This window comes from Xyrauchen texanus, chromosome 18 (assembly GCF_025860055.1).
Source record: "Xyrauchen texanus isolate HMW12.3.18 chromosome 18, RBS_HiC_50CHRs, whole genome shotgun sequence".
NCBI classification, from domain to species: domain Eukaryota; kingdom Metazoa; phylum Chordata; class Actinopteri; order Cypriniformes; family Catostomidae; genus Xyrauchen; species Xyrauchen texanus.
Window position 1 is genome coordinate 27,511,003 of NC_068293.1, and position 13,938 is coordinate 27,524,940.

The following is a 13,938-nucleotide window of genomic DNA, read 5'->3' on the forward strand; positions in this document are numbered from 1 at the left end:
CAAATTAGCCACCAAATTTGTACTCTACTACACTGTACATCAGCCAGAACGAACAAATGTAGAAACTACAAATGTCAATTTTGCATTCAGTTTATTATGTTAATGGTAGGTAGTGTTTAAATGTGTTTCTTATCAACTATTCTAATCAGGCAGTAAAGACCTGGCCCCTTGGCTTTCATGTGTTGTACATCATCCATCCTTATTATCTGACTGGTTCATCAGTTGATTTTATTTATTGTGATAAAGAAATTTAATTTCCATTCCAAGTTTTCTTGGATGGAATCAGTGTGCAAGATGATTTTACTGTATCAAGCAAAGTGGTTATGCTCTATTAATATTTAATTTAATGATGGCGCCGCAGATGGCCGATCAAATCACAGACACCGAACAACAATACCCGGACTCAGTTATTATTATTCTTGTGGATTTTAACAAAGCAAATCTCACACATGAACTGCCCAAATACAAACAGCACATTACATAGAGACAGGAACATACTGGATCACTGCTACACAACAATAAAGGATGCATAACGCTCTGTCCCATGTGCAGCTTTGGGACTCTGATCACTGTCTGGTTCATCATCTTCCAATCTACAGGCAGAAATTAAAATCAACAAAGCCAGTTGTAAGGACTTTAAAGAGATGGACCACTGAAGCAGAGCGATGCTTGCAATGACTATCTGCTGTTGAGTGGTGGTTAAATATCTGGGCTGGTGACTGAAAGTGTGTAGGTTCAAACCACATGAGGTGTCTAACACCATTGTGCCCTTGACACTAGACTTTCTCGAAGGGACCTAGTATTGAAATGTCATCCACTTCACATTAAATCATAATGGTAAATTACTTAACCACAGTTATATATATATATATATATATATTACTACTTTATGAAAATCATTCGGTTCTTTTTCTTCATATCCCTTTCCACTCTGGCCCAAAAACCTTTATCACACGCGAAATCCTACTTCATATCTTCGTCAACACTGCTCAGAGCAAAAATGGGTGTTTTGTTGGTTGATCTTGTCCATGGTGCTGAAGTCCTCTATCGATCCAAATGGCTTGAAGGCACCATTACAGGCGATGACCATTTCTTAGAATATGGTAGGCTTCTGATGCAGCCATGGTAACGGTGCATTTGTAACCCTATGCTAAAAATTTATAATTAATACACCATAGACAGATTTGTGTACACACATAAGATTTGCTGGGCATTACAGGCAATATCCAGGATGTACCTTACATAATTTACCATAGTAAACATGATTCCTGCCAAAATATACCTTACAGTTAGGCTATTGATGCTATAATAAAAATGTATGTACTTACGTCAAATGCCAGTAGATAGCAAAATAAGAAGGCACACAATCTCCAATATAGAGTGTTTATTTCATAGACAACAAAATATTAAAAAGCCAACGCGTATCGACAGACTAGCTAGCTGGCTTCGTCAAGGCATGAGAATACACGTACACCAGTTCTTTATTTAAGTGGTACTCAATTGGCAGCAGCCAATGAACTTCAGTCATTGATCAATCATTCAAATTAGTACAATTAGTCACCAAACTGAGTATATCAATATCCACATAATACAATGATCAATCAACAACAATCTACATTTCCAAAAACTAAAAAAAACAAACACTATTTACACACTTATCAATTGTCATACACTCAATTATTATTATTCTTTTTTAAATCTAAATTGGCAATGAGATGAACAAGTTAAAACTCACATAATTACCCCAGATGATAAGAGCACACACAATATGAAGAGGGATTGAGTCCGCTGAATTTTCAAAAAACCTCATAAAAGGGAGTTAAATCCAATTCACCATTTATACCCGGATACACTGGCACGTAATGAGTGGATCCAAAAAGACTCCCTTTTGAAGTAAATGTTTTCATTTAAACAGGGATCAACTTTTTTTAAAAAACGAGACTTGTGGAAATGAAATATTAAAGAAAAATCACATACCCTTTAAAACAAATCAACTTTATTTTGTTACTGATGATAGTACAGAGGCATACACAATAAAAAACATCATAAAAATAAAATGGGATATATAGTACAAAGTGATCCTATATTAAGGTAAGTGTTTCCTGAGCCACCAACAATCAGTTTTAGACAAGCACCTAACATTCGGGACATCTTGGTACGTGGTTATCTTCCTCCTGTGTTGCAAAACTGGCTCACACAACCATTAGGTACATACCCTTGTGGACATGGTAACCATTGTAATGTATTAAAAACTAAAAACTTCCCCAATATACATAAGTGTATTACTTATGATATGAAACATTTTGCAAATTGCAATACCTCTTATGTAGTGTACAGGTTGCAGTATAGTAAATGCAAAACGTTCCATGTTAGATGTACAAAATGATGACTAAAAGATCGATTAGCTGAACATAAGCACACTATTAGATCAACAAACAAAATGTATCCTAAATTAAAACATTTACCACTAAGGGAGTGTTTTTGGATCCACTCATTACGTGCCACAGTGTATCTGGGTATAAATGGTTAATTGCACTTAACTCCCTTTTATGAGGTTTTTTAGACAATTCAGTGGACTCAATCCCTCTTCACGTTGTGCGTGCTCTATCCTCTGGGGTAATTATGTGAGATTTAACTTGTTTAAAATATGTATATTGTTGTTGTTTGATCATTGTAATATGTGGATATTGATATACTCAGTTTTGTGACTAATTGTGACTAATTGTACTCATTTGAATGATTGATCAATGACAAGCTCATTGGCTGCTGCCAATTGAGTATCATTTAAATAAAGAACCCTAACCCTAATTCTCATGCCCTGACAAAGGCAGCTAGTCTGCCGATTCGCAATTCATTTTTTGTTTTGTTGCCTATGAAACGAACACTCTGCATTTCTATCAATTGGCATTTGATGTTTTGACAGTAACCCCATGTTGCAATGAACACGTCTCCTCGTGATTTCTTTTGGTTACATTTTTAAACCTAAGTAGCAGTATTCATTTTCTATTCCTGTGTATTTGTATTTATTCATTTTGAATTTTGTGATGTGAACCTTTTTTTGTGATAGCATATAACATGCGATTAAGGGCAGCCGGTGGAGTTTCTGGTGCCCCCTATGGAGAGTTGGTGCCCTACGCGGACTGCGTAATATGCGTATAGATATTAGCGGTATCAGCAGTTACAGAAATACTCTAACCACCCAGTCTGGCACCAAAAATCATGCCATGATCGAAACCAATGAGATCACATTTTCCCCATTATTATGAACATTAAATGAAGCCCCTGACCCATATCTGAATGATTTTATGCATTGCACCGCTTACACATAATTGGCTGATCAGATAATCCCATGAATAAGTAGGTGTACAGGTGCATTTAATTAAGTGGTCTGTCAGTGTATGTAGAGTATATTTACACTAGCGGCCAAAAGTTCTGAATAATGTACAGATTTAGCTGTTTCGGAAGGAAATTGGTTCTTTAATTCACCAAAGTGGAATTCAACTGATCACAAAGTATAGTCAGGACATTACTGATGTAAAAAACAGCACCATCTCTATTTGAAAAAAGTCATTTTTGATGAAATCTTGACAGGCCCCATATCCAGCAGCCATCACTCAGACATCTTATCCTTGAGTAATTATGCTAAATTGCTAATTTTTGACAAGAAAATCCCTTGTCATTATATCAAACACTGCTGAAAGCTATTTGGTTCATTAAATGATGCTTAACGTTGTCTTTGTGTTTGTTTTTGAGCTGCCACAGTATGCAATAGACTGGCATAGAAGGTCAATATTTGGTCAAAAATGGCAAAAAAGAAACAGCTTTCTCTAGAAATTCATCAGTCAATCATTGTTTTGAGGAACGAAGGCTATATGGTTGAAATTGCCAAACAAAACCGAAGATTTCATACAAAGTTGTCAATTTTCAAGTTGTTCAAAGACAAATGACAACTGGCTCTAACAAGGACAGAAAGAGATGTGGAAGGCCAGATGTTCAACTAAACAAGAGGATAAGTGAAGACTCAGGAGTGCAGACATTATTGGAAGAATTGCAAAGAAAAAGCCACTTTTGGAACAGAAAAACAAAAAGAAAAGGTTAGAGTGAGCAAAGAAACATCGGACAACAGATAATTGGAAAAGAGTGTTATGGATCTTTACCCCATTATGTTTTTGTGGGATCAGCTGTAAGGTGTGTGAGAAGTGCCCGACAAGACAGCCACATCTGTGGCAATCAGAGCATGTGAGCGTAGCGGGGAGCGGAGCGGAGCGGCAATACTTCCTCCTGAGCGGAGAGCACCTTTCTGAAGATTCCGCTCGCTCCGTCCGCTCAGCGCCGCTCGCTCTACCCGGAATGCCCTATTGTGATTTGCTAGTTCGAGAATCGGTGAATTAGCTAAAGCAATAGTGGGTTGGTTATGGAGTTCAAATATTGTTTTAAGGAAGTTGCGAGCCTTATGCATAAATGCACAGTAAAAATCACAGTTAAGAACGAGCAGGGAGGAGAAATTGAAAGGGAGTGTGGAAAGACTGTGAGAGTTAGCAAAGATTCATATTGGAATCTAAAGCGTCACATTGCCAGAAAGCACGAGGATGTGCTACGCAAACATGGTAGTGCCGCAAAAGGTGAGCTATAGCCTATACCATTCGAAAATAAATTAATAGATAAACTTTAGAAAGCTCGTTTCTTTTACTAATGCCAGTAAATCATCCAGGTGTGCTTTGATAAGATGTTGTTAAGTGCATTTCACCTGTGTGTGCTTTTATGAGCATTATAGTCCAGATGTGTTTTGTGAAGTTCTACATGCATTTCATCTTGTGTGTGTGTGCGTGCGTGCGTGCGCGTGCGCGCGCGTTTTAATATGCCTGTTTTGCAACTGCAGTTATGTTCACGGAAATAAAATAACGAAAATCAAATATACCTTTTCAGTTATTGCATTTAATAGGCAAGTTTGCCAAAGGGCTAGACATGTTTTTTAATTAAGTTAATTTAATGCATTTAAATGAATAAAAAGAACAGACTTTTATTTAGAATCACCCCGAAATAACTTATATTTACAATCCTAGCTACTGTAATTTCTACATGTATTCCAGATATTCATTACAAAGTACAAACAGAAAGCAAGTAGCCTACAGAGACATTTTATGTCTGAGCGGGATTTGTTTTACCGGTGAGCGTGAGCGATTCATCAGTGGAGCGTTCGCTTGGGACGCGAGCGACTGAGTTCAGCGCACGCGCATAGAGCGGAATATTGAGCTGAGCGTCACGCCGCTCCGCTTCGCTCACATGCTCAGGTGGCAAGTGCTACAGGAAGCGTGGGGTGAAATGTCAACTGAGTATCTGGACAAACTGACAGCTAGAATGCCAAGGATCTGCAAAGCTGTCATTGCTGCACGTGGAGGATTTTCTTTTATGAAAAGCTTTGTACTTTTAAGAAGATCAGATTTTTTTTTTTCAAATTGTAATTGGAATTATTCACGTTATTAATGTCCTGACTATACATTGTGATCAGTTGAATGGCACTTTGGTGAATAAAAGTACCAATTTCTTTCTTTAAGAGCAAATTCTGTACATAATTCCAAACGTTTGGCAGCAAGTGTGTGTTTGTGTATATAAAAGAAAAATGTATTTCTTGGTTTTAGGAGGACATTTGGCATTTTAATATAGAAACACTCCATTTGGTCACCAGTCTCAACAAAAGGAGTACTGATAAATGGCAAAACAGTTTAAAGAGATACATTTAAATTTTTTTATTTTATGAGTGAAGTTTTTTGCCAATACACGGTCATAATGAAGCAATCCTCCTTATAAACATGGAGGTCTGTAATATTGGAGAGTGTAATCTGTTAGCATTCCCATTCATCTCAATGGCTCGGCTGGCATATGCAGCCCAATTCATGGTCCTTTTGGACTCGGCAGGAAGTTTTGAGTTCTGAAAGTTAAGGTAAGTTTACATAGTACAATACAATATTTTATATCAAATGATCAAAGAAAAAATGATTCCTCATGATATGACCCTTTTAGGGTCTTTTCCATTGTTCATTGTTCATTATTCGGTTGTCTTGCCTTTTATTTGATATCTTATTCTTGTTTAACTTTGTGGTCAACATTTCTTTATTTAGCACAGTAACTGAAGATTTAAATTACACTTTTATTTCCCTCACAAAAGGGATAGTATCTCTAGATCATTTTAAATACATTTTATAGAGGTTGTGCTTGATTACTTGTTTGTTTTAATTATCAGATAATCTTTTATTTTCTTACATTTTATATAGACCCTTTAGCTCATTAGCTCAGGCCACATAGACTGAGATGCATTCAATTTAAGTGGTAATCTGGTGGTTTAATTACATTGGAATTGATTATTTCAGTGGGGAAGTGATGACTCATTACATAACAAAATCTACATTTCCTAATGCATGGAACAGACTTCAGATAAAAATTTACAATTATTTGCAGCAACAAGACACATTTTAATGCAAGCAAAAAATAAATAAATAAATAAATGTCACATTTTTTATCACTGTTCTATCTCTGTTATTGTATGGCCTGAAGTGAAGATACAAAGCATGAAGACACAGGGTTGCTGAAATCTGAAATTTAAAATAGCTGCAGGTGCAAATCCTGATGAGTTACATATTTAAGGAAATGTGCTGCATACAGATGTATTTTCTCTCATGAAACTGCAAAATATAACTCTTCCTCTCACAAGGCATATAGCTGTATAAAGTTGCATGAGAGAGAGAGACAGAGAATACTGATAAACTGCAAAACAGTTTAAAAAGGGCAAATCATACATTTGATTTAATTTTTAAGCGGTCCACTTGTAATTAAAGTGAAGTTTTTGTGCTAATACAGAGTCATAATGTAGCCATCCTCTATAACCATGGTGGTCTATAATACCTGGAGTATAATCTCAAGATCATTTTAAATACATTTTGTAGTGATTGCTTACTTGTTTGTTGATTTATCAGATAATATTTCATTTTCTTACATTTTATATACAGATCATCACATGAACAACGAATGTCTCTGCACAGCATTTTGTGAGCCACCATTTAGCTCATTAGCTCAGGCCACATAGACTGAGGTGCATTCAATTGTAATCTGGTGGTTTAATTACATTGGAATTGATTATTTGATTTCAATGGGGAATTTCCTACTACATGGAACAGACATTAGATTAAAATGTAAAATTATTTGCAACAAGACACATTTTAATGCAAGCAACAACTAAAAAATCACATTATTGTGTATCACTGTTCTAGCATTGCTCTGTTATTGTATGGCCTGAATTGAAGATACAAAGCATGAAGACACAGGGTTGCTGAAATCTGAAATTTCAAATTGCTGCAGGTGCAAACCCTGATGAGTTACATATTTAAGGAAATGTGCTGCATACAGATGCACTTTCTCTAATGAAACTGCAAAATATAACTCTTCCTCTCACAAGGCATACAGCTGTATAAAGTTGTGTGTGTGAGAGAGAGAGACAGAGAGAAAGAAAAATGAAGAGAAACTGAGAATTGCAAATAGTGCAGCAATGTTCCACTAAATGCCCACAACAGCACAAAGGTTTATAATTTGCCTAATTTATTATTCTCTTATTGACATTTAATAATAATAACTTGCATAGATTTGACCTTTTATATATTTATAGTTAATATATTCCTTCCACCAGGGATATTATCCATTACTTCCTTGCTCAAGCAGGAAATATAGGGGAAGCACAGCAAAGCGGGTGGGGTGTGCTCACCTGAGATGGTAGAGATGTGGTTATTTTCCAGTGTTGCTGTAATGTCAAAATAGTCTTGCTGTGAAAATACTCATTCCATGGTTATGCCTAATAGTACATCAAGAAAAACTGTTTTAAGCTGAACAACAACAGTAATAAACATGACAAGATTTCACCATGTCAAGATGCACCAACCAATAACTGTTTCACATAAACAGACCTAAATGTGATGTTGTAAATTTACATGGAAGACAGAAATCTCGTCACATTTGATGCTTTCACTTCCTCCTTCAGTGGAGCATAAAACTGAACAACTATTGCACAGCTTTCACTTACAATGAAACAAAACCAATTACAGACCTAGTGACCCAGACCTAACTGCAAATAGTTAGGGGTACAGTCAAGCACAACATACAGAGTTTCTTCAGTGAAAAAGAAGGTAAGCTTTGGAGAAGTTAAATCTTTTGGATTAGTAGATGATCTCTGTAAATGCAGTTTAAAAGACAAATTATATCTACTCTGGGGGTGGTCCTTTGGACCAAGCATTAATAATAATGCCCGCTTTAACTTCTGTGTCTGTCTACCTACAGATGCTGTGTGAAAGTAAGCTGTGGATTTTGATGTTTTGCCCTGAACCCGAATGTGCGAATCCTTCAGCATGCTGCACACTCGCAGCACCATCGTCACCCCCACTGAGCTATCAACTTTCAGCCCAAATCCCAGTCCACTCATCTCAAGAGGAGCACACCAAAACAACCCAGTGCGATGCCCATCTTTCCTCTACAACCCCTTTGGCAGGACGGCAACTGTCTCTCAGTGTGGACATCCCCAGGCAGGCAGACTCACCAGAGGCCGAGGCCGAGGCCTTTTTGGTGCCCTCTAGCTGCCACAGCATCTGTCAGCACTACAGTGATTTACACATTGCTGGTGGCCAGGTACTGCCTCTGAACTCCAGTGCAGGTGATGTTCAGGGCTGTCACAGCCAGGACCTCCTGCCTGGGCCCTTCCTGATGTCTGGAGATGTACCTTCCCCCTCCCTCCTGCCTCCTTTGGTCCATGAGTACCGGAGCTCAAGGCGTTGGAGGGAAGAAAGTGGCCGTGAGCGTACCTCTCTTCTGCAGTTTGCTCAGCCCCTCTCTAACTCCCAGCTCAATGGCTACCTGGAACAGAAACTTCTGGAGCTGTACAGGCAGTACCTGACCGAGGGGCCTGCGGGGACAAGGCCGGTCATGGCATCTGAGCTACTGCAGACCAGCCTGGACCAGATGACCCTACAGTTGAGCCGTGAGCAGAACATGGAGACAGCACGAGCCAAAGACATGCTGCTTAGCTGTCTTCTGAAAGTCACCAGCAGTTATCAGTCCAGTGAGATCAGCACACCTCTACTGCAGATCTCCACTGAGATATTGACACATGATAACTTTCAAAAGTGAGTTTGAAAGGAGGCAGAAGTGGGAAGAAAAAGACAGGGGGGAGGTAGATGAAAGCTTGCTAAAAAACAAAAGTTTTGGCAGTACGTCTTAAGAGATTAAGCAGTGCTTCTTCATATTGTCTTTCAAAAGTACAATGTAATAGCTTGAAATGAGAATGCTAAAGTGATAGTTCACCCAAAAATAAAAATGTGGTCTCTGTCATTATGTCTCTCAAATTATGTTTTGCAGAATGTTATGGATACTCTCAATCACCTTTGATTTTTTTTTTCTCCTCCATATAATGAAAGCAAATGGTTACTGAGACTGAATATTTTGTTAGCCTAATGACCCACAGCCTAACATCTTTTATGTTTCACAGAACATAAGGAAGTCATACAGGGTTTGAACAACATGCAGATGAGTAAGTGACAGAATTTTACATTTTGGGTGAACTAAATTTTCAATTGTAATGATGTTGATCATTGTCATAACACATTTGATTCAAAATCTAAACTTGACACATAGCCTGTGCTTATGCACACATGCACGTTCCATAACCAAGAGTCGACAATAATGTATATGAAATGAAACAAATACTGATCAAAGGGAGTTCATTGTTCATCTGAGTCCATTGTAACTTTGCAAGGTTTTTGTTTTGTTTTTATATATAAGAAAACAAGAGGCGTTTTACATCTTTTCAAAACTTTCAACTCTGGTGTTGCAGTAAGGTGTTTATATTTTTATGCTGTGTTGATACATTTAAGATTATCTTTCTGACAAAGGGGATTCTGAGGCTAGGTAAGACAACATATATTAATATTATTAAGTATTTAATAATATTAAAGCTTTGTAATTATGAATTGATTCACAGCTGTTATCATCTTTTTAGCTGATTTCAACTTATTGCATTTGACTTTACAAGTCAGATCTTCAGAGGTGAAACTTTGCAACCAACAACATGTTAGATCCAGTCTCTTTACTAGACCTCTCTCTCTGTCAGAAGATCTCCAAATATCAGTTGTGCCTGATATCCAAAACCAGTCAACATCAACAGCTTATGTTAACAACAAATTCAACAAGTGTTATTATATCAAGCAAAGACAATGAAAAATTGCTGCTTTAAAACATTGTCCCTTGAGTGTAAGACCTTGAATTGGAGATATTAATTCCTTATCTCTAACTTGTAAAGACAATATAGCACACAACATTAGAGTAAACAGCTATACAGTTATAATGCAGAGTAAGAAACAATGTAAAAAAATCTAATAAGCGGTAATATTTGACGTTAATAAAAAAGTGAGTAAATATACAGTATAAGAAAAAAATAGAATAGAATGAAAGAAATAACATAAATGAACATGTTATTTGCTCTTGAAGCCATATCACACTCTCAGGATACTTTTAAATCTCAAACTAGATTTTTAAATCATTCATCCCAGATATGGAAATGCTCTCTCAGTAAACCTGTGAGTAAAAGTGTCTATTGGTTAGAGGGTTCAAAAACATCTTTCCTCTGTCATCTACTGTGTAGCTTTGGTGAAAAGAATGTTGTATATTTACATTTGTTTTACCATAGACTATATTAACCCCTATGTTAATGATCAAATCTGTCCAAGTGAAATTAAGAGCAATCAGAAATATTGTGTGTGTGTTTGTATCTGCATGTGAAAATTAGACCAACAGGAAAGGTGTAGAGAAAGAGATTGATAAGGAATTCAAATTTTTTTTTTCAAACACATTGACTTTTTACAAGATGAAGAATATACAGTATATATATCTATCAGCCACAACATGAAATCCACCTGCCTAATATAGTGTAGGTGCCTCCAAAACAGCACAAACCCGCATCTCAGAATAGCATTCTGATGATATTCTTCTATCCACAGTTGTACAGAATGGTTATCTGAGTTACAGTATACTTTGTCAGTTCGAACCAGTCTGGCCTGGTTTTGGCTGATCAGTGTATAGGCTACTGCATATACCAGGGTTTTCTCTCAGACACAAATTCAATAGCAACAACAGAGGGAGATATTTTCATTGAATGGGTTTGCAAGGTTTATGCATGGGATCTTTTAAATAAATTAAATAGCTTTTTTTAGGCCTATCCACATTTTTCCTGAACAAGGAAATGTTAAACTATTCATAGCAGCTACCTGTTTTTGCTTTCCGGTCTCCAGTGTTTTCAATTGCATCGGTATGTTCTTAGTGGAGAAACAATATTTAGCATCATAATTTAGTAAAAGTTGCCCCCAAAGCATGTTTTAACATTGCTTCTTATGGAGACTGGAAACAGAAAACAGTCCAGCAGCAATCAGAATCATCATGGCGCCGCTGAGTGTTTGGTCAGGAAACCTGTGTTTGTGTCCCTGAATGGACCACATGGGATGATTGTCTGTTCAAAACCAGTCAATTAAAAGTGAAAACGCACTATTTCATTCCAAAAAATCTAAAACATTTTGCATTTAGAAATTGAAGCCTATATTTAGGGTAATTCATATTTTTTTACGTTTAAGCTATGGCATTCACCACATTTTATCCCCCAATTCACATTACTGCAATGTGACAAAATATGGTAATTACGTTGCTGTTTTCTGAAGAGGCACTAAATAAATCAAATATATATATAGCTAGCAGGTTTTTCTCTCAGACACAAATTTACCATACCAAAACTAACTTTTTGTGTTGTGACTTCACGGTAGGCCTACACTGTGAAAAAACAATATTAAAAAGAAAATGATTGTGCCACATAGTGATATTAAACATTATCTGTTAATAATAACGGTAAATATAGGATAGACACCTAGCCTCCATGCACAGACAATGTAGAGATAGATAGATGATAATTAACAAAGCACCTTTTTCAGAAGTAGTGACAGTGAGGTGGTGACTGATTCTAATGATGATAATCTGTCTCCGCTTACCAGAAATATTTAACAAACAGTCCCACAGAAATCCAATCCCTATCTGCGATAGCAGCAAATGCTTATCTCACAAGAGTTGATCAGAATGAGGAGTAACATCAAGAAATACTTGAATCATGATGTGTCAAAATTGAATACGCTAGCTATCACAGAACAATAGAGGGAGATATTTTCAGTGAATGGGTTTATAATTAAGATTATTTTCATTTCTGGATGAACTATTCCTTTAAACCGCAGAGACTCACAGCATGTGGATACTCATGCTTCACGATCCACGCACAATTTACCATGCACCCCATTGAGAGGGAGAACCCCTACTCATGACCACGAGGAGGTTACCCCATGGGACCCTACCCTCCCTAGCAACCGGTCCAATTTGGTTGCTTAGGAGACAGGCTGGAGTCCAACTCATGACTCCAGGTGTGGCAGTCAGCGTCAATACTCGCTGAGCTACCCAGGCCCCGAGGTAACCTATTTTTAAGGCCAAACACCTGAGCTGTAAATCTAATGTGGCGGATCATTCTATAATAGAGTTTCTAGCAGCAGATACACATTACAAGCATTACACATTAAAAGCCAATTTCATGCTGTTAATAGCCCTCCAATTTACAATATTTATAATTTACATTTACTATATTATCATAACATTTTTGCAATGTATTTATTGCTTGCACCAAAAAAAGTACATTTTGTCAGAATAGTTTTTGTTTTCTGCCTGCATAATTGTATACATACAACATCAACCGGCAGTCGGTTAACTGCCAAAGGTAACAAAGGTGCACACAGCTTTGATCATTATAATCAGGCTGTTCGTGTTTGCTGAATTGTTACAGTTAACCTTGTAGAAGTCTATGATTTTTTAGTATCTCTGACAATTTTAGTTCTAGTGGGACGCCGCCTATAGCCAGCCGTGAAGTGTTAAAGCAAACGTACGTATTTTTTATATTTTAATATTTATAAGCTAAATAGACATTCCATCTTTAATTTAACCTTTACAGAGGAATTTACTTGTAAGGTTACCAAAGGAGAAATGTTACAGCCAATACCGAAAAATGGTATGCTCTCTCATTGTTAGTGAAAGCGTCAGAGAATGACAGCTTTCCACTGATCCAGTCCAGCAGAACTCTGATCCTCTGAAGTTTCTCTTTCACTAGAAGGACAGTTGGTGATTTAGGTGGAATATGTGCCTTATATTCACCACAGAAATGCCCCACAAGCTAGATTCCACTCTTTGAGAATATTTATTCTTCCTCTGGGCAGATTCTGCCATCACACTGAGGAACCAGCCTGTACTGTCTCTGACCTCTGCATCCCAGCAGTGAGTCCCTGAGTCAAATCCCTCTGAGCCCAGAATACATGCATACATATCAAATCTCTCTGGATTATCAGGAAGATTCTGTTCCTCATCACTGTATCTCACACTGGTCAGATCATCAGTTAAAATAAGATTACAATGAGCAGTGTTGGGGTCCAAAGTCACAGGAGCTAAAGAGAGATGACAGACATAAACACATGCATAAAATAAGACAATAAGATGATTCTAATAAATAAAGATTAATTCTTGTATACTGTACTCACAGTATTCAACAGTTTCCTGCATCTTCTGTAACACAGAAAACTTCAGGTTGCTCAGGTGTTTTGGCACATTGATCAGCACTCCTGAAATGCTCTCTGGATCCAGCAGTCTACACATGTCAGTGATGCTGTGGGTTTGGTATCATAACAACAGAAGAGAGAAACAACAGACACGATCCAAACCTTTTCTTTGTGGCCTCATAGTTCTGTAAAAACAAATGCAGACTGTACAGTGAAAATTTATTTGAGCTTATTTTTTACAAAATGCATTTGTGCCCAGTATGATGAATACTGCAAC

At 37.1% G+C, this 13,938-nt stretch overlaps 1 protein-coding gene across 1 annotated transcript; it reads left to right on the plus strand.

Annotated features, from left to right (window-relative positions):
* The first annotated feature begins 8,063 nt into the window (after positions 1-8,063).
* Positions 8,064-9,943, plus strand: LOC127659253 (TLR adapter interacting with SLC15A4 on the lysosome-like). Its single transcript, XM_052148991.1, has 2 exons — positions 8,064-8,171; positions 8,323-9,943. Exon 2 carries the CDS (start codon positions 8,323-8,325, stop codon positions 9,163-9,165), a length of 843 nt encoding a protein of 280 aa, XP_052004951.1. The 5' UTR covers positions 8,064-8,171; the 3' UTR covers positions 9,166-9,943.
* Positions 9,944-13,938: the final 3,995 nt, after the last annotated feature.

Bases quoted from the DNA above. Each gene is read 5' to 3' on its own strand.
- LOC127659253 (XM_052148991.1), top strand. From the start codon at position 8,323: ATGCTGTGTGAAAGTAAGCTGTGGATTTTGATGTTTTGCCCTGAACCC.